Source organism: Telopea speciosissima, chromosome 1 (assembly GCF_018873765.1).
Source record: "Telopea speciosissima isolate NSW1024214 ecotype Mountain lineage chromosome 1, Tspe_v1, whole genome shotgun sequence".
Taxonomy (NCBI): domain Eukaryota; kingdom Viridiplantae; phylum Streptophyta; class Magnoliopsida; order Proteales; family Proteaceae; genus Telopea; species Telopea speciosissima.
Window position 1 is genome coordinate 86,051,337 of NC_057916.1, and position 21,762 is coordinate 86,073,098.

Genomic DNA, 21,762 nt, shown 5'->3' on the forward strand with positions numbered 1-21,762 from the left:
TTTTTATGGGGTGGTTTTTGGTAATGAGGTCAATTCACATCTTCCATTGCCTAGGACACTGTCCTAAAGTGGTTCTTTAGTTTTAGTAAAAAGCTAGTTAGACTCTATCACGAAGCCCATTGTGAGAAGCTTATAAGGATGCCCTGTCCTGGATAACTTGGTTCTATTTTGTTTTCTTATCACCTTAAATTATTAGTATTCATTTAAAATTCCAAACTGTAAGGAACTCAATATATCAGAACTTATTAGTATGCATTTTAAGTTCCAAACTGTAAGGAACTCCATTTATCAAAGTACAGTTGATTTTAATTGACATATCAACGCTAGTGACACCACACAATTGTCCATAGGAGTCTCGATTCACTTACAGCACAATAGCAGTAGCCAAAACTAAAAATTGCAAGTTCGCTTCAAAGTTGCAGAGTCTACAAAGGCAGAAGAAACTAATGGGCTCTATGTGAGACCGAAAAGGCAACAATGATTTGGCTAGTCTTTCTTGGTGAAGTGTCTGACAGCAAATGCTAAGCCCAAGATCAATAGAGGTACCAGGAACTGTAATACCTTAATCACAAACTCCGGAGTTTTATCAGGATTGTATGGTGCTTGTTTAGGAGGTACGTAGAGACGTTTCTGCGGAATAGTTGAAGCATTGATATCACCAATGCAGTATTTTCCCATGAGTTCTCTGGCATCGTCGCTGTGGCCAGTATCTTCAAAATCGTTTGTTGCATCTTTCCCTGCAAGATTGAAGGAATCTGTGAGCACATCTCAATACATCATTGAAACACTAAGTGACAGATTTCCTTGTAAAATGAAGAATTAATTTGGAGGGAGGCTTATATTCTAATCATTACCAGTGGACGATAGCAAGACCTCACTGCCTCCAGGATGATCATCCATAAATGAAGTTACATCATACACCTGCAACAGTGGTTTGATAGCAAATTTATGAACTGTACACTAAAAATAAAAGAGAAAAACAACAGGGGTAGGTGAAGACACCAGAAATCTTCTCCCAGGTGGAAAGAAGCGGCTTTCTATTCAAATATGGTAACAATTCCAACTCTGTCAAGGGAACCAAACCGGCCTAAGAGTTGAACTCCCCAAGGTTATGAAGAACAATACGTTCATCTATGGGTAGCACAACACCAACCCCCCACCCCCACCCCCACCCCAAAAAAAAAAAACAAATATAATCATGCAATAAAGGAGGTATGGTAAGAACTTTACACCATTATACTTTTGAATTCTGTGGATTCCATTAGGCTGACTCACAAACATTACAAAGTGCAGATAGTGAATTCAGATAACAGAATTCAATCTAGGGCTGGATTGAAGATCCCTAAACGATATTCCTGAATGCAGCCCACAGTATTCATCTACGGAAGTTGGCCAGGGAAAAGGGTGCTTCGGTATGAATCAGATAACAGAACTTTAGCATATTAAAAACTATAAAAAGAATCCATCCTTCAGATAACTTTAATGAAGAATATAAATAGTGATGCCAACAACTCAGAGATATAGTACAGGAATTGCAGCATTTTATATCAGCAATATGTAATAAAAAACGGCATACCCAGTGCACAAGGCTCCTGCCACTGCGGGGTCTGGGGAGGGTCATAATGTACGCAGCCTTACCCCTTTTTCGCAGAGAGGCTGTTTCGTGACTTGAACCCACGACCACTAGGTCGCAATGGAGCAACCTTATTGGCAATATGTAATCCATTACCAAATTTATTGCTCAAAAGGTTCCTTGAGATCCCATGAACAAAGAATGAAGCAGAAACCCAATATCCCATACCACAACCGCATGCATGATAGAGATGATGTAAGTGGGAAAATGCATAAAAGACGATCCAGGGGAACAAGTAATCGCAGGGACGAGAATGGACACCTCAGTTGATCCATTTGAAAAAAGAATAAACAATCTTTACTGACACAGCTCCCTAATCTATCCAACCAAATGGGCCTGAACAAAGGACTGACAAACAGAACCAAATCAGTTTTGAAGATCAACAACGGGCCAGCAACTTGAAGGCATATATATACCTCTGATAGGAAGCATGGCAGGCCAAGCTTTAAAAGAAACTCTCAGTAGATTCAGAGAGAAGATCTGAATACATTCTTGGTTACTTTAGAGAGTCCAGATTTAGAAACTCTCTTGAATGTTTAGTAAATTCTTGTTGTTAATTAAAAGTCATAGTTATTCTTTCTTATGTTTGAAGCTTCTACAAACCTCAGTTTAAGGTCTAAAGGCATTGCTATTTTGATATTTGTTCAAGTCTGGAAAAGGAATCATGTATTATTTTTCTCTATAAATATGTAATGGTGAATTTTGGCTACCTCGAGGATAAAGCAGAGCTTTGAACAAGAAGATTTGTATGATTATAAAACTGAATGTCCTCGAGTGTATCAAGTTAATTCACGAACAACTGGAAAGTTCTTGAAGAAATCGTAAGAGTTACTGTTCCTACATAAATAGTCCTTCAAAAAAACAAAACCACTTCTTGAATAATATGTGGTTTTATAAGCTCAGTAAAGCAATGTCACAACTTCTTTTTGGTGGATTCCGATCAACCATATAATCCAGGAATTCCTTTGTTTAATTATTTGGTCATTGGTTTTCTTCTCTATAATCTTAAATTCAAGACACAAGTTTATGAATTTCCTTCAGTCAGATTCCCTACTCTACAGTTTATAGTTCCAATACAAAACAACCAGCATTTTTAAACCTTCCATTATCTCCAATTAGCATCCAGAAATCCTAATCTCTCATTTTTAGGTTCCTGATTGCCCCTCTATTTTTCAATATTGCAAGATGCTTATTCGCGAGGCTTAGAATGGGCTTAAAGTTCCTGAACTTCACATATCTTAATCTTTTGCAGTTTTTACATAAACAAATGTACTACAAAATGCAATGCACACACCATATAAACATGCATACTAAATAACATAATGAATATATATTTTCACAAAATATATCCTACTCACAATGACTATCTGTCTTAACCTTGAAGCCATATATATCCAAGCTAGGCCAACATCCACCATTCCATCTAGGCCTCAATGTATTAAACTGAACTGGAACATGTTTTGTCTAAACCTAGCACAAATACAACTTCAGCCTTTAAAAACATAACCCAGGGCCAGGCTGGCCCAGCTCAACAACCGAACTCTTTCTAGAAATATTTTTATGCAATTATGCCTCTATAGATCCTATGACTATGTTTGAGAAGGATGGAGAACAATTGGTGAATGTTACATCAATATCAACTACAAGGAATGGGAGATGGAGAATCTCGGTAGTAACATCAGCTTAATCATCAAACTAGGAAACTACACAATTGTTGAATGCCATATTGGCCTGTGCTACTTGGCATTGGCCAGGAGGCTGACATTGCTATAATACCACGAGGAGCCACATAAGATCAAGAGAGATGTACACGATTACCTAAAGTACTGAACTTGCAAATGATGTCCAAGCAATGAAGAGGAGCACCACAAGAATCTAAGGCAGCAGGAAGAGCACTGTAAATACCTCAAAGTTCAATGGTCGAACTTTTGTTGAAGCCAAGGACATGACAAAGGTGCCAAATCTCTTCATACTATGAACTGATTAGCCTGATGACCCCAACTGAACTTAGAGGTCACCCCCACCAACCTGACACACAGGACACATACTTCCACATAGGAAGCAGCACACTGGCACCAGGTTTGAAAGGAAGCCAATATTGAAATATATGCAGTATTTCAGTGTTATATTAGCTCATGCTTAATGTAATACTGATTTAAAGAGTTAAAACAGTACTAAACAGAATCAAAAGCGGAGGCAATAAATTCCAGATTAGGAGAAAGTGTACAGAATGAAATCAGGTAATCAGATCAACCTAAAATTCAGGTTGAGTTCTCCTATTGGCAGGTGTAAATTTTACTGAAACTTTTAGTTTGATCCAGTGGGTGGATCTGACTTTATGGAGGATTCCTAGTACTACTAGTATAGGAACAAAACTGCCAAACTAGAACTCAGATTGATATTCAGGTTACAGAATATTATAGGCCAACAGATTATCAATATGTTAGAGCAACAACACCAACCAAAACACGAAAAGAAACAAAAACAGAGCAAGATGACACAGAGATTTAACATGGTTCACCCACCAGTATGGTGTGCTACATCCACAGGCGAAGGCAAAGCTGTTTCACTATGTAAATCGGAGAAAGTTACAATGGAGATCTCTCAAGAACACCCAAAACGGCACTGCTGCTCTCTCCCAGAAACCCTAAATCGAAAACCCCAAAATTCTTCCTCTTTACAACAAAGCGGGTAAAGAACATAAATACCCCTCCGCTACCATCACAGATCTCAGAAAAAGTTCCATTTGGGTCGCCACCAAAAATGTCGGAGCGGGTCATTCTTCGAAACGGGTCCAAGAATTTGAGACACACATAACAATATGCATTATTAGATTCAGAACCAACAGAGTGATAAAAGCCTATGTTGATTTAAATACGTAAGGTCACAATGAACAATCGTACATGGAGTAGGACTGAATGAAATAGCCAGCAGATTTGAAATTGAAAACAGAGTAATAAAGAGAACACTATCGAATGATGAATTCTGTAGTCAGAATTTAGATCAGACATGCTACTCACCTTCAAAATCAGTAGTCCTAGTGAAGCAGGGAGTTTTAATGAACAGAATTGCAGAACAGTAAACAACAGAACAGTTCCTTGATCGAAGAATAGACAAAGCACAATGGTACCCGCCTACCCGGGCTTCCCACTGCAAGGTGTTGACTGGATTCACACCAATCACACCTTGGTTCATACAAGGAAGAGCATACCACAATAGGAAACAAAGACAAAAAAGGCATAACCATGTTAAGAGTACTTAGTTTCAGGGGTATATTTGTAGTTAGACACTTACTTATGTTTTTTATGTGCTATTTGTATTAGGCTAAGGGCCTGAGTGTAATTAGATATTCTTCTCAATATAAGGCTGTTTGTCTCAAGTTGAGAGACATAACACATTACACCAAATCGTGTTTGAACTTTGCCTCCCTTGGAGCTTTTCTCCTCTCTTCTCTTTCTCCTCTAAAACCTAACATGGTATCAGAGCACTTTCTTCCTGGAGTTTGAAGGTTGTGTGGAAGGCTGGAGTGAGCTGCAATCCACTTGTTCTTGCTGGTTTGCGAAGGAAACCTTGGGGTATCTTCACCAAGCTTCTCCTTCCTTGTTTGACAACCAAATGGGGAGCAACCAGATGCTCTAGCATCGTTTGGAAGTCTTCTTCCCTATCATTTGATCCTCTCAAGTCTGCTGGTAGCATCAGAGGAGAGAATCTGAGTTTCGGCCAGACAGTTTTTTCTCCCAGTTCCGCCAGACTGAGCTCTTGGAGTGATCCAGCTCTTAGTGTGAGCTGTGTTTGCTGCTTTCTTTGGGCCATACAGCATCGTTTTTGGGTAAGGAAGACTTACCCTTGTTGCTCCGCTGCTGTTTGCTGCTTCGTTTGGGTTTTACAAGCCTTTTTTCAGTTTTTCTGGTCTCTGTTTTTGCCTGTTTTTACTGCTGTGTTCAAGGAGCAGTGGCTGTGGTTGAAATACTGTTGTTTGGACTTATTAAGCATTTGATTTGAGTTAAATATGGGTGGCAAAGATGAGGAAACAGCCTTGCCTTTGTCTGTAGACCCACTTGCTGCATCATCCTCTGTCCTTTCATATGAGAACACCAATGTGCAGCTTCCCATTGTCAAGTTGGACAATACCAATTACCTAGATTGGTCTCGATCCATGAAACTAATCCTTAGGTGTAAGGGAAAGATGGGGTACATAAATGGCAGCATCAAGGCACCTCTTCCTACCGAGCAAGGGTATTCCAAATGGGACACTGAGAACTCACTGGTGATGGCTTGGCTTCTTTTCTCAATGAAGCCTGAGATTGGACGGAGGTTTATGGGTAAAGAGACTGCCAAAGATATTTGGAACAGTGTAGCCCGTATCTTTGATCGGGTTGGAGACTCTACAAAGGTGTACCAACTTCTCCAACAGATTGTTAGCCTACGCCAGGGTGATAGAAGCATCTCGACTACTATTGTCTTGTTGTGGGCCTGTGGGAGGAGTATGATCACTATAGAGATCTTGATTGTGTCCGATGATGAAGTCAAGGTACACAAGTTGTTTGAGAAGGAGAGGGTACTATTTCTTCTTGGTGGCCTGAATCCTGAATTTGAGCCTCTAAGGGTACAAATCCTTGCTGCCGACCTAGTCTTCCCTCACTGGAGGAGGTGTGTGGATATCTACAGAGTGAGGAAACCCGTAGGGGTGCCATAGAGACTAGTATCAACACCACTATTGAGCGCTCTGCTCTTGTTTCTTCCATCCCTCAGGACTCCACTAAGGGAGCTGATAAGGGGGCTGCTAAGGGGTCTTGAAGAGCCGATTCTTATGTGACCATTGTGGTAAAACTGGACATACGAAGGACTTCTGTTGGGATCTCCATGGGAAGCCCCCACCTGGTTCCATTGGGGGACTGAAGGGACAGCGGAAGAAGGGGCCTAAGGCTCATGTTGGGGTCATTGAAGCTGATTCATCCTCTCTTTCCCCAGCTGACATTGCTGCCTTTCGCCGGGTTGTAGCCCACCTGGACAGTTCACCTGCAGCTCCTACTTCTACTGCACTACATGCCTCTTCCTCCTCCGGCATCACACCTTGGGTTATTGACTCGGGCGCCACGGATCATATGACTGGTAGGTCCCAGCTGTATAATTCCTACTCTGTTTGTTTTGGGAAAGATAAGGTAAAAATTGCCGATGGTACATTCTCTTCCATCTCTGGTAAGGGAGATATCCAGGTTACACCTTGCTTACCCCTGAAGTCTGTTTTTCATGTTCCCAACTTTGCTACTAACCTTCTTTCCGTTAGCCAATTGACTAAATCTTTGAACTGCTTTGTCACCTTCTTTCCTACCCATTGTCTTTTTCAGGATTTGGTGACGAGGAAGGTGATTGGCAGTGGTCATGAAGCTGATGGCTTATATGTTTTGGAAACTGGTGCTTCCTCTGTTGTACAACCTCAATCCTATGTTTGTGGGCTAGAAGGTGGACGTACTCAAGAGGATATTTTGCTTTGGCATCGTCGGTTGGGACACCCTTCGTTTTCTGTTATGAGGAAACAGTTACCTCACTTGTTTACTTCCTTTCCAGTCTCTCATGTTTTTCATTGTGAACCTTGTCTATTTGCCAAAAGTTGTAAAACAGTTTATACATCCAATGGTAATAGATCGACTTCACCTTTTCATCTTATACATACTGATGTTTGGGGGCCTTCCCCTGTTACCTCTTTGCGTGGCTTCCGCTACTTTGTCTCTTTTATTGATGATTATTCTCGGGTTACTTGGGTGTACTTGTTGAAACATAAAAGTGATGTACATGTTGCATTTACAAATTTCTATGAGTTAGTGTATACCCAATTTCAAACCCGGATCCAAATTGTTCGTTCTGACAAAGGTGGGGAGTATATGTATAGTGGTTTGGAAACCTTTTTTTCTGACCATGGCATTATTCATCAGGTGGCCTGTGTTGATACCCCACAACAAAATGGGGTGGCTGAAAAGAAAAAATCGCCACCTTCTTGAAGTGGCTAGGTCCCTTTGGTTTACCATGCATGTTCCCAAAACTTTTTGGTCTGATGCTCTACTCACTGCTGTCTTTCTTATTAATCGCATGCCGTCTAGTGTCTTACAATTTCAAGTTCCTCTTGCTGTCCTACCCTCACGGTCTTCTTCATTCTCTCTCCCTCCAAAGGTGTTTGGTTGTATTTGTTATGTACATGTTAGCAAATCTGCCCGCACTAAATTGGATCCTAAGGCTCTGAAGTGCATCTTTCTCGGGTATTCCTCCACCTCCAAAGGATATAAATGCTATCATCCTCCCACTCGTCGGTGGCTTCTCTCCAGAGATGTCCGTTTCTTTGAAACCATACCTTTTTTTCAGTCACCTCTTCAGGGGGAGTGTTTATCGCTTGGTAGTGGTATTGCAGGTGAAGAGGTTCCCGAGTCTGTCTCACTTCCTATCTCCTATCCTGTTCCTATTTCACCTTTTCAGATTGACAAGGGAAAGAGAAGTTCAGTTGAGGGGGAGCACCCTTGTGTACAGGGGAACAGAGAACAAGGGGAGCTACTGGTGTATACGAAGGAAAGGAGAAATCCTGCTTCATGGCTGCCTATAAAGAAGACCTGCCAAAATCCTTCTTCATCACCTCATCCTGAGTCTCCATCCATCGAGACAGGTATACCTTCTTCTACTCCTATATCCTCAGACTTGGACCTTCCTATTGCCCACCGTAAGGGAACTCGGGCATGTACTAATCCCATTGCCAAGTTTGTTTCCTATGATTCTATTTCCCTTACAGGTATAGCCTTCTCTGTGGCTATCTCCTCCATATCTATTCCCAAGAATGTAGTAGAGGCTATGGCAGATCCAAAATGGAGAGAAGCAATGACCACAGAGATGTTGGCACTTGAGAAGAATCATACTTGGGACCTTGTTGAGCTCCCTAAAGGGAGAGTCCCTGTTGGGTGCAGATGGGTATTCACAGTCAAGTTCAAGTCTGATGGTACCGTGGAGAGATATAAGGCAAGACTTGTCGCTAAGGGTTATACACAGGTGTATGGCATTGACTTTCAGGAAACTTTTGCTCCAGTGGCCAAGCACAACTCCATCCGGGTACTTCTCTCAATGGCAGCAAATCTTGATTGGCCTTTGTACCAACTGGATGTGAAGAATGCATTCTTACATGGTGACCTAGAAGAAGAAGTGTATATGCATCCTCCTCCTAGGTTCAAGCATACTGGTGACAGTGGGAAAGTGTGTCGTCTTAGGAAGGCTCTTTATGGACTCAAACAGTCTCCTAAGGCTTGGTTTGAAAGATTTAGACAAGCTCTCCTGCAAAACGGATATACTCAAAGTCAAGCTGATCACACATTGTTTATACAAAGGAAGGACAGCACTATTACGGCTCTCATTGTTTATGTTGATGACATTGTGGTCACGGGAAATAGTGAAGCCGAAATCTCAAAGCTTAAACTTTACTTGTCTCGACAGTTTGAGATCAAGGACCTCGGTCCATTGAAGTATTTCCTGGGGATTGAGGTTTCTAGATCCAAGCAAGGGATCAATGTTTGTCAAAGGAAGTTTGTTCTTGATCTCCTTACAGAGACAGGCTACTTGGGATGTAAACCAGTCTCCTCCCCCATTGAGCAGAATCACAGACTAGGGGAAGATTGTGGTAAACCGCTTGTGGATGCTGAAAAATACCAGAGATTAGTAGGCAAGTTAATCTACCTTTCCCTCACCGGACCGACATTACCTATCTTGTGGGAGTGGTGAGTCGGTTTATGCATGCACCCAAGGTGGGACATCTTGATGCAGTTTACAGGATCCTCAGGTACTTGAAGTCATGTCCTGGAAAGGGTCTTCTCTTTTCTAGGAATGGTAACTTGAGAATTGAAGTATATACATGCGATTGGGCGGGTCTATTTTCGATAGAAGGTCCACCTCGGATCTGTACATTTGTTGGGGAAAACTTAGTTTCCTGGAGAAGCAAGAAGCAACTGTGGTAGCTAGGTCAAGGCTTGAAGCGAATTTAGGGCCATGGCTCATGGTGTGTGTGAAATCTTGTGGTTGAAGAAACTTGTCCAAGAATTGGGGTTTGAGATGACAGAACCTATGAGTCTATACTGTGACAACAAGGCAGCCATAAGTATTGCACATAATCCGGTCCAACATGACCGGACAAAGCATGTTGAGGTTGACAGGCACTTCATCAAGGAGAAAATAGAGTCTAAGACTATTTGTACCCCTTTTGTGAAGACAAGTGAACAAGTGGCAGACATATTCACCAAAGGACTTAGTTGTCATCACTTCAGTTTTATGTTAGACAAGCTGGGTATGTATGACATATACCACCCAGCTTGAGGGGGAGTGTTAAGAGTACTTAGTTTCAGGGGTATATTTGTACTTAGACACTTACTTATGTATTTTATGTGCTATTTGTATTAGGCTAAGGGCCTGAGTGTAATTAGATATTCTTCTCAATATAAGGCTGTTTGTCTCAAGTTGAGAGACATAACACATTACACCAAATCGTGTTTGAACTTTGCCTCCCTTGGAGCTTTTCTCCTCTCTTCTCTTTCTCCTCTAAAACCTAACAAACCAGTGCATGAGGCTCCAGCCACTGTGGGGTCTGGGGAGGGTCATACTGTACGCAGCCTTCCCACCGCAAATGTTTAATATGTTTCAGGCTTCCAGCCATGCAAAATGACATATTAAAATAAATCAACTGTTAAAGAAGGGTGACACATTTTAACTCTCATTCTAGTTTATAAAAATAGAAAGATATGAGAATTTTATTCCATAGTATACGTATCTCCAACAGTATACAACTCCTTTAGAAAATAGAAAACTTTTTGTAGGCTTTAACAGCAAATTGAAGAGAAAAGTAGGTGATTGATGCGTAATAATTGATAAGATAACTGGTTTAAGATCAGAAGTTGTTATTATTAGATACATGTCAAAAGGGCGAAGAAAGGTCTACATGGTAAGGCACAAATGAAGCTAAAATCAACCAAATCAAGTTTGTAATTCTAGAATTTAAGATCACTATAACTGAACCTTTGCTACAAACAACCATGGAAGCAGCTAAGTCATTGGAAAATTTGCAAGCCATTAATTTCAATAATAGAGAGGCTTTTTCAAAACCATCCCCAACATTTCTTTCTGTTCCACCGACTTCACGGCTCATTTACTCTCTATTTCCATTCCCAGCTTTAATATGAGATGATGAGTCAGGGAATGCTGATATCGAATCCAACAATAGGGAGTATCGGATTTCGGATTCATGGTTACAATTGGTCTACTCGCAGCTAGGGAGGAAATCATCATTCAGTCAGTGGGCCAGCAGATATAATCTCCAATCATCTTATTCCCCAAATGCACCCAGCAAGAAGACGGATGTGCGTGCTAACGCACAGCAGATGAGCGCTCTAGCGCGAAGACGTTGCTTGTTGGATGGATAGTCTATTTTATCTCTTAATGCTGGGCTAGAGGATAGAATAAGTTCTGAGGCAGGAGAGGCAGTAGAGAGTCATGGATCAATACCAGATTTGGACCTCCTGCTAGACCGATAGAGCTTTGCAAAAGAAAATATTTGATTTTTTCCCTAATACCAATGAAAATATTTGATTGTTTCCTAATTCTTCTTCATGATATACCTCTCAGTAACCCAACAGAGGTAGCAGAACATCTATATCATAGAAGGAAATTTTGAAGTATCGGAAACATTCAAGTGGATATAGATATCAATTAATTAATGAATGAAAAATATAATCTAGTAATTTCCAAACGATCAAGTAGTTTGAAATCATGTCTGGATAAATGGAAAGAAGTTGGTTTTATGTCAGGAATCCGTAATGTATAAGTTAGCAACTCATTGGAAATCAATACCATCCCCTGGCTTCAAAAAATTTATAACAACCTAGCAAGTAGCTAGCATGCTTGCATGCCAGACAAAGAGAGAAGGAAAAAAAATTAAGTGTATCATCAAAGGAATACATTAGCAACAACCTACTCTGATCTGATTCCTCACACTTACAATTATCCTCTGAAAAATTCATTGAAAAGGATAGAGCAAACTATCACTAGGAGGTTCATCAGCGAGAAGGAAGGACAAAAGCAAAATTCCATATTTCAGATCACCACTTGCTGACAGGAAATTGAACATTATTTATCATGAAAAGACAGATTGTCTACAGCTGCTATTACATGTCAATTGAATTGCCTATAAATATAAAAATTCATCATCAAGTTCACACCAACTTATTTTTTAAATGAAAAATCAAGAGAGGATCAGAAGTAAGGAAATCGGAATCAATTGATACAGACCTTCCCATGGATAATAAGCCAGCAATCCTTGTGGTGACTGTGGTTTGCGACATCTTCAAACTGATAAATTTTTCGATCTGAAGCCATGCCTGCTGTCGATTCACACAAACAACAAAATTATCCAATCACAAAGGATCGTCGATAGATGTTAGTAGCAGAGATGACCAAAAGAAATTTCGCTTGAATAACGAATTTAAAAATGAAAAAGAACAGTTTCAAAGGGAAGGGGTGACGGTGAGAGAACGGAATCACGAAAATAATTATAAATAAGGAATCAATCAGTCACCAACCGTTTCAGTTCCTCGTCTCACCTACTCGCAAGCAAGCTAGTCTGCAACTCCTCTCCCGGTATATATTCTAATGCAGAAGAGAAGAGAAGAGACACAGAAAAACCCTTACGATCTCCACCAAGCCTTCCCTTCCCTTCCAGTTGAGTTCGCTTTCAAATCCAAGCACAGTCTTCAGTCCAAAAGTCAACAAAAAGCACCAACAAGTCTACCTTTTAACCACCAACCGGTTTAGACTTTAAAGACAATTCAGACACGGATCCCTTATCCAGTTATCCCGATCACTCTATCAGTGTGGTGTGGCGCCCGTTGGTGCGACTCCAAAATCAACGGGCGACGGGTGCGCCTCATGTATGGGTGTCGATTTTCAACCAGATCCGGTTGGACCGGCTAAAAGCAATCGGAAAAACCTGAATTGAACCTAATCGGGTTTTTAACGGTTTAGTTTTGATTTGGAATTTTAAGAAACGGTTTAGTATTATTACCAAATAAACCAGATCAATCGAAAACCAAAAACCAATATAAACTCAACCATTATAGAGAAAACATATTGTCCTATTATTTTGAAGGGAGAATGAACGCTAACCAGTGTTGTGCTTAGGCATAGTCGCACGCGAAATGATCGGTGCATCTCCTGGAAAGGCGGAAAGGAATAGGAGTGAGCTGGTCATTTCACTCACGACTGTGCTTGAGCGTAGGTACACATCAAGGCACAACACCAGTTAACGTTCTTTTTTCCTATTTTTAATGTATATAAATGAAAATCTGAAATTGAACCAATTTAATATTAGACCAAACCAATACAACACACGACAAAAACAGAACTGAACCGACCAATTACACCACCAACCTCAAAGGGGAAAAATGAGATAATTAATGGCATTTTGGTGAATTTATTGTTCTTGACTTGTTGCACGGTTATATACCTTCCATTTAAGGGCGCAACTCGGCCGAGGTCCCATAGATCAGTCCGAATTATTATCACCTCCAATTCGCGGGCACCTTCAATTCTTTCAATTCCTCTAATATGGGGGAGTGGATCCCATCTTGGGCAGCGTTTTCAGGTAAGGGGTAGGGTGGTCATTTCTGTCCCCATGTGAGGAATTGGAGGAATTGGAGGGAATAACGATTCAGATCAGTCCTAGAATAATCTTTGGTAGAATATTACACAAAATGCAACCTAAATTACAACTTGTGTGTAAAAAAATGTAATTTTTGTTTAAAAATACAAAAAAAATGTTTTTTTAATGTAAAATATTGTTATCATTCTCATTAAAAACCTATTTTTTTGTATTTTTATATTATCAAAAAATAGAAAAAATCATTTAAAACAATGGTTATAATTCCAATACCAACATATTTGGGCGACATTGATTCCCTCTAACTAAGGAGGCAAGGAAATAAAAATTATTAAAATTGTTTTTCAAACAACTTATTGGCATTGTGGTGAAATTATAGAGCACGATCCATGAGGTTGCCAATTTCCTTATGAACATCATATCCTTAAAAAAAAGAAAAGAAAAATGGGTAATTATTTAATATGATCATGTGTTGATAAACCATATGATTTGTTGTTTTGGGCCAAAAATAGTTTCAGTTGCTTCGTTGATAGATTTGGTTTGGTTTCGGTCGATCTTATTGATTTTTAATTATATATCGGGTCATATCAAAACCGGACCGTTAACCAATTGGTCTATAAATCTAAACTGAAACTGAAATTGATAGTTTGTGGGTTTTTTTTTTTTTTGGTGTGGTCAGAACTGATAGTTTGTGGTTACTTGTCGATTTCTCTTAGAGTGCGTTTGGTAACGTTCAAAACAGCAACGCTCAGTTCTTTTATTCAAAAAGAACAAAAAAACATGAAAAAGTGTTTGGTTTTATGGTTCGTTTTTTCGTTCTTTTAGAACGAACCAGAGGTCTTGAGCACCAAAAAAACGTTCTTTGCAGACCGTCTGTAAAGAACAAGAACGACAATTACATCGCGATATCGTGAAAAACTGTGATTTTGAGAAAAGAAGCCAACAGGCTCGTTGCCTCCTTGCGATAGATCTGGGGAAGAGAAGGAAATAGAAGGAGCAAAGGAAGAGAAGGTACCTGCAACTACGGCCAAACCATGACCTCATGTCTCTCTCCCTCTCACTCTCTCTCTCTCTCTCTCTCTCTCTCTCTCTCTCTCTCTCTCTCTCTCTCTCTCTCTCTCTGGCTCTCTCTGTCTCGTTCTCTCCCTCTCACTCTCTCTGTCTTGCGCTCTCTCTCTCTCTCTCAATCTCTCTGTCTGGCTCTCTCTGTCTCGCTCTCTCTCTCTCTCTGTCTAGGTAGTCCCTGTTGTGCGAAAATCAGCGGTTGATGGGGGGTTTTTGTGTGTCATTGTGTCTCAGGAATTGGATCACCAACCCTATACTTGGAAGAATTCAGCCAAAAAGGTATGGGATTTTAGGAATTTTTTTGGTATGATTTGGGAATTTTGTATGATCTGTAATTTTAGGGATTTGTTGGTATGATTTGGGAATTTTGTATGGTCTGTAATTTTAGGGATTTTTTTTGGTATGATTTGAGATTATGGAATATGAATTTTGAAGAAGCCGTGTGCTTGTCTGCCATGTGAATTCAAGTGCATTATGAATGAGTTTCCTCATTTTTATTTTCAATTGCACAACACAGAACAGTTCGGTTAGTAATTGGGTCAGGTTCTAGTTGAGGATTTGATCACTAGGTCATTCACTCAAACCTGATTCTCTTGATGTAAACTTATTACTTACAACCTCACTGAATTCATATCTGGTCTCTCAGCAACAGATGTCTGACGACATAACAATGCCATCTGAATGCACATTGCTGTCTCATCATGATTGAACTCGGCAAGCCTAGGGTCCACTAAGTCCAATGCATTTCCTTCTTGGTAGAGCTTCCAGGCCTATGAAATGACGAAACAATAACTTAGCAGATGGAACAAATTATAGCTCTTCAAGATATATATGTAATGAACATCAGTGGTTTTAGGCTATTCCTATTTTCAACCAAGAAGCAAGAATCAATAATGTTCAATTCTAAAGATATTATCGTATTCTATTCATACTGTTTGTAGTTTATGTAGGTACACCAAAAATGACCACTTCTTGGGTCTCATGCACTATATAAGCTTAATTCTCCCTCCAGTTCCTCTGCTCATTGATCCGTATCACAGAATCAGAGTCCATAATCCAGGATGCTTAATTGGACAGATAAATATAGTCATCTGATAGCAAAACCTGTTTCTGGACCATCACCCCCAATCTAGGATGACTAAATGGAACAATATAAGGTAATGCTATACCCAACAGTCATGTAGAGTTAAATTTAAAACCAACTCAGTACAAGTCATGGTACAACAAGAAAGATTCAATTATGGTAAGTTCTTTCTTGACCTTGTTCATCCAAAGAGGCAGCCATCAATGGAGAGTTTGGATAACATATGCTCCAACAAAGAACGTGTTATGGTACAGCAAGAAAGATTCAACTATGGTAAGTTCTTTCTTGACCATGTTCATCCCTAGAGGCAGCCATCAATGGAGAGTGTGTATTGAGAGGGTACCATATGCTCCAATAATTGTAAAATAGTTCTTATATATACCATCGATTAAATCTGCAGAAAGTTACTTCATAACTTAGTTATAAACTGTAATACACTTCTTTACCCAAAAAAAAAACTGTAATACACTTTATGTAACTTACATAGCTCAAGGGATCTGCCTTTTCTTCACCCAACCTTGAATAGATAGAGGCTGCAATCAAGTAAAGTGCAAATGGTTAATGTTTGATGTGGTTAAGTCCCAGTTAAGATCGACTACTATTGTGAATGGGTGTATGCAAGGGGGAAGTATGTGAATGGATTATACTATTGTTTAACCTAATATTTGCTAGACAAGTCAATACTTTTCTTTACATTTGTTAACAAGTAAATGGGTGTGCTGCTTATTATTTACTTGAATCATTTTCCAATCATATTGTTATCTCAATTCATCTGTTGTGTGCTTCTTTGATCTATTGGTGCTTAGAACTTAAAGCCAAATTCATCTGTTGAGTGTTTCTTTCCTTAATTCATCTTAGCTGCTGAAATACCCTTTTGTCTCCACTGATTGAATACTACTTGATGGGTCTTTAGCTCAAATTGGTAAAGCATTTGGAACATAAGTATGTTCCAAGGGGATGGTGGTTCGAATCCACCAAGGCCCTTTTTATTCAAATGTTCATAGCATAGTCAGTTATGACATTAATCCACATAAAAATCCAATTTTTAGAGGCATCTTTGAAATTTGACATATTTTTATAATTGCTTCGGTTATGTTAATGAGATATTTTAGTTTTATGCTAAGGTTGGTAAGCGAAAATGATTTTACAAGTATTTTTTTGGTATAATTTAGAAGGAAATGGTATTATTGTAATTAAAATCAAATTTGAAAGAACAGGTTTTACCAAACACCATTTTCGTTCTGAACGCATTATTGAGACCATTACCAAACGGTCATTTTTTGTCTCAAAACGCCGTTCTAGACCAAGAACGCAAAAGAACGTTTCTAGTCAAGAACGGGCGTTCTTTGTTCAGACCGTTACCAAACGCAGCCTTAACGGTTCCTCATTAGTCTATCATCCATAAATAAAAATAAATAAATAATAACAATTTATACTATTTATTTTTTCAAGTCCATTTGGTCAATTTCGATCAATCTTAGCTGTCCAATAGTTTCAGACTGAAACCGAACTGAACTCTGAGTTGTTCCTAAAACCAAACCGTAAATGAACCAAAAAGAAGTTTCATCCAATCAGGTTTGGTTTGGTCTGATCAATCTTTTCGGTTCAGCCTTCGATTTGACAATATTAATTACACAAATATATAGAAGCTATTGGTCACATCTTCTATGTTTCTAGAAAAGAACGTGATTAAACAAATGTGCGATTGTTCTTTGCCCGGGAGTGCAGGCTGCGCCAGACATATGGGGCGGTCATTTCAATTATTCAGGGGGCGAGGTGGTCATTTTATCCACCCCCCATGTGTCTAGGCGCATCCTACGCCCCAGCACAAAGAACATTAATGTCGAAGCCAAATTGACATAAACATACCCCAAGAATCCAATTTACAGCTTTATATGCTTCTATAGAAGAATGGGTTTTATTAAACAAAATTGCAAAGAGATTTTGGAGGTTCAATCCCTAGATAACAACAAATTAAAATTTAGGAAAAAGAACTATGTCCAAGAGTGTGGTTTACGCCAGCACTCCCACTAGTCTATGTCCCTTGTTTTGATGAGGAGAGACGTAGACCTACGCCAGCACTCCCGGATAGAAAACTACTTTCTTTCACATTTATTGAAGGTGAGAAACGATAGATTATTCTGAAAAGAGAACAAGATCGATCTATCAAACATATAGAAATGAAAGTCTGGGATGAATTTGACGTACTGAATGGGCATCTCCAAACTAAAGTTGTGTTTGGTATTCATTCTCAAAATAGATTATGGGTTTAGAATGTATTCTGAAGAAGAAGAAAAATCCGATTTTACAATGCATGCGTTACCCCTGTTTCCAGAGAGGCTATTTTTAGGACTTGAACTCATGATCAAGCGTTCAGCAAGTGAGCACTTGACCAATGCGCCAAGCACGACCTTCACAACCTAAAATTTCCAAAGGAAGAAACTCTTAGATTTGTTTATGATATGGTGACTCATGTTTTCAATTGTTTCTTTGAGCCCCTGAGCAAGCATCAGGCTCCTCTCCAACGATCTCCATCGTCTAGGGAGTGCCCAGTGAGCATCCTATGGCTAGGCTGACTAGGCTCACGCCGGGATGAATGCCTACGCATATTCCAGCATGCGTCCAGTTAGCTCAGTTGATGGATGCCTCACTGGGCACTCGTTGGACGATAGACTACCTGGAGAGGAGCTTGATCCCCCAAACATGCATCTCTTCACTGGGTAAGGACATCTCACCCTATTGGGTTTGCCTTTTTTTTCACAATAATAGTAGTAATAATAATAGTGGCGACAATGATAAGAAGAACAATAAAACAAGTAGAAAAATACAGGGATTGATGTCCAGGTTCGTCCATAATCACATACGTACAGTCTTAGTCTTTCTATGTTACTTGATCAAAACCAAATTGGCAGACAACAAACAAAGTGAAACATGCTAGACCAAACTCTCCATTGAATCAAATTGCTCAATCACTCACTTCGGCAAACCATCAACTATCCATCTCACAACCTGAAGAGATAAGGTAAGAGAAAAATTAGTTGGAGGTCTATCTAGCTAGTTTTTAAATGCTATCTTGTATGTGTGTGTATGGTCACCCTTCGTGTGTCATCACGAAGGGGCCAAAACAATGATATTACACGTTATCATTTCACCTATTTTGACAATTGAAATGACAATCGTAATCCTACACGATCGTACAACTTTTTGTTTAATTGGCTTGTAGTTGTATTTTGGAACTTATATCTCCCTGACTTTTAGCCAAGGCAATCTCTTTAATGGGACCCATACAACAGTGGATCCAATCTTTTTTCATGATTTTGTTTTCAGGAAAGTAGTTTTCTGTTCAAGAGTGTGGCCTGCGTCAGCCTACGCCTACGCCAGTATTCTCATATATCTATCTCTCACATCCTCAAAATAAGGGGGTAGAAATGTCTTTTGATATGGGGAGGAAAGAGACAATAGACTCAGGGGAATGTTGGTGTAGGCCACATTCCCAGACAGATCTTTTTCCCCTTGTTTTTAATCAATGAACACCTCTATGCCTTATCTTTATAGCTCTTAAGGGTAAGGATTCTCCGTCAAGGTACTTTATGCCTACCTCTCACATCAATTATTTTATAGGGAAAAAAATGTTGTCAGGCTCCATAGCATATACTAGTGCATTTTTATGTCTACGTCTCATACACAATTTGACAAGAACTCAATCCTATATATTATTTTTTCTGTCTAAAAAAAAAAAAAATTTGATGCGAGAAAACATAAGATGTCTCGGTGATCTAGAGACATTAATTTTCCCACACACCCCAAAAAATATTGTACCCTTTTTGTAATGGTGTAGTCTTTTTTGGTTTCCAAGGAAAATTACTTATATATGTATCCTAAAAGTCTAAAACCCAATCACCTTATTCAAAATGTGGTTATTATTGGAAGGGAAAAGGTTCTCTAAGCGGGAAGAGTATACTCTCTTTTTCTTCATATGAAATGATCTAGTTGCCCTCCTATATATAAAATTATTCTGTCTCACCTCACCTCGTAGGTGTGTGTTCCTCTATGCCGCTTGCTCAGAGAACCTTCTCCATTGTTAGAAATAATTGTTATTATTTAGACGATGAAAATCAAAGTTACTTCATAATCTTCATTGAATATTTTTTAATAAAAGCATAATTACCTTGAAGCATGGACAATGATTCGTTTAATGCGGCATCTCCTTCTCCCTTCTCAGACTTATGTGGATTGATTGGGCCATTCATTTTATGAACTTTTCCTTGGAGCTCTGGATGGATTTTCTTCTTCAACATCTTCTTTATCAACTAGGCATGACAAAAAGAAATACATGTCGAATAAGGCTCACTTTAAACAACCTACGTGAAAAAAAACAGGGTGACGCTTTTGTGGTAATAGGTAGTTTTGTTTAATATGATAATTTAGTATATATATACATATATTATGTATAAATATAGGTCAAGAACAAAAAATTAAAATAAAATAGAATGAGAGGACATATAGCATATTCCACAAAGTTTAACTAGAAGTATAGTAGATCTTAAGGAAAAACTGTTTCCGAGCCACTGGTATGTGATCCAAACACCCCTTGTTTTGTTGGGCTGAATCCTCAATGTACGAGTATCTTATTATCCCTCACAAAAAATTTTAAATATTTTTCCCTCTCCTTAAAAAGTAAATAAATAATCGAAAGCATGTTCTCTGTGACGCAGTGCAGGCTGCACCCAGACACATGGGTCAATTTGGATCCTCTACTGCCGAACTGCCTGGCAGGATCGTGCTGCCTAAACATGGTGCTCCGTGCAATGTCTGCCTTACCCCTGCCCAAACGCCTTGCCTGAGTGAGGGTAAGGCGGTCTTTGCACGCAGTACCATGTCTGGATAGCACGGTCCTGCCAGGCAGCTCGGAAGTAGAGGATCTGGATCCCACATGGGCTTGCCACTCAAGGGGACAGTATGATCATTACACCCACCCCATGTGCCTGGGCACAGCCTACGCTGCGGCACAGAGAACAGCGCCCCTACATCATCCACAAAATACACCACAGTTTTGTGTCTCTTGATGTCGTCAAAACAAAACCTGGTGGTGTTGGTTGCAAGTTTCAACTTCCAACCAACCAACCACCATTATCAGCCTTAAGCTATCAAGTGGACTACTTTGAATCTGTGGTGTTCAAGAGAATTAAGCAGAGAGAGGGAGAGAGAGATTTACTCGGTGTAGGTTTGTGATTGGAAGAGAATCATTCTCCCCTTTACGAGACAGGAACTTCTTGACGAATGATAGCCCGTGTTTCTTTCTGCAGCTCTTTTTCTCGAGGCGACCTGGCTGATGAACAATGCTCGAATCTGAATTCCCGGTAGCTGCCGCAGTAGTAACTTTTTCTGCTGAGAACAGATCCGCCAGTGTTGTTCGCTCTCCTTTGTTGTTGTTGTTCTTCTTCTCTTCCCAAGTCGAGTTTTCAAGGTCGATTTGGAGCTCTGCTGACTCCAGAAACCGAAGAAGAGGGGTATCCATCTCATCATCAACCGTTGATGACAGATCAGTTTTCATGGCTGAAGCTGAACTCGAGCGCAATGCCTTATCCAATTCTCCCTTAAACACTTTAACCACCAAAGGATTCAGCTCTTCTTTCCCTTCTCCTTCTCCTTCTTCTTCATCTGCTTCGTCGTCGTTGTCGTTGTCGTTGTCGTTGTCGTCCTCGTTGTCGTCCTCGTAGTCGTCCTCTATGTGCTTGACGAAATGTCCATTTAGGTGGTTGTAGAGTTCTAAGGGATCGAAGCCGAACGTGCCTATTGACAGTAGCCCATGATCGAGTAACGCGTCCGTGTCGCTCTCACTTGTAACGTTTTCAAACTTGTTTGCATTCTGTTCTACTCCATCTGCAAATAAAAAATTTTAAGAAAAGATCAGAAGATTGCGAGAAGCATTTCTAGGGCGAGAAATTCATTTAAAGACCTTTAATGTGAGAAAATGATGAATGGCTGTCCACGTTGAAGTGAAATTTCCGGTGCACCCAGTTGAAGATCTGCTGCAGAGGAAAACATAAAGAAAGAAGTAGAGATCGAATAAAAAAAGAAAGAAGAAGAAAAAGTTTGTATGGACGGATGAATGAAATGTGGTTAGTTCCTCTTACCTTCATTGTTCTTCTGTCTGCAACTTTTACTTACCGATCAAATGGAACCGAAAAATCTCAGGGAGAGAGTGTGAAGAAAAAGGAAGAAAGAAAGCTGATTGTAAAGTGAGATGATGGAGACTTAACGAAATGCCAACTTGGTGGCACCTCTACACGATAAACACCTGTCAAT

The 21,762-nt window shown here is 39.7% G+C and overlaps 1 protein-coding gene across 2 annotated transcripts; it reads right to left on the reverse strand.

The window, feature by feature from the left end:
- Positions 1-233: 233 nt before the first annotated feature.
- Positions 234-21,632, reverse strand: LOC122649071 (protein TILLER ANGLE CONTROL 1-like). Of its 2 annotated transcripts, none has more exons than XM_043842434.1 (9): positions 21,591-21,632; positions 21,413-21,482; positions 21,175-21,336; positions 20,669-21,135; positions 19,622-19,763; positions 14,526-14,532; positions 11,939-12,029; positions 855-921; positions 234-737 (listed from the first exon to the last, which is right to left on the reverse strand). In XM_043842434.1, exons 1-9 carry the CDS (start codon positions 21,594-21,596, stop codon positions 487-489), a joined length of 1,263 nt encoding a protein of 420 aa, XP_043698369.1. In that variant the 5' UTR covers positions 21,597-21,632; the 3' UTR covers positions 234-486. The 2 variants fall into 2 exon arrangements, with proteins under 2 accessions (XP_043698369.1, XP_043698368.1); XM_043842433.1 differs by having other exon boundaries at positions 21,413-21,485.
- Positions 21,633-21,762: the final 130 nt, after the last annotated feature.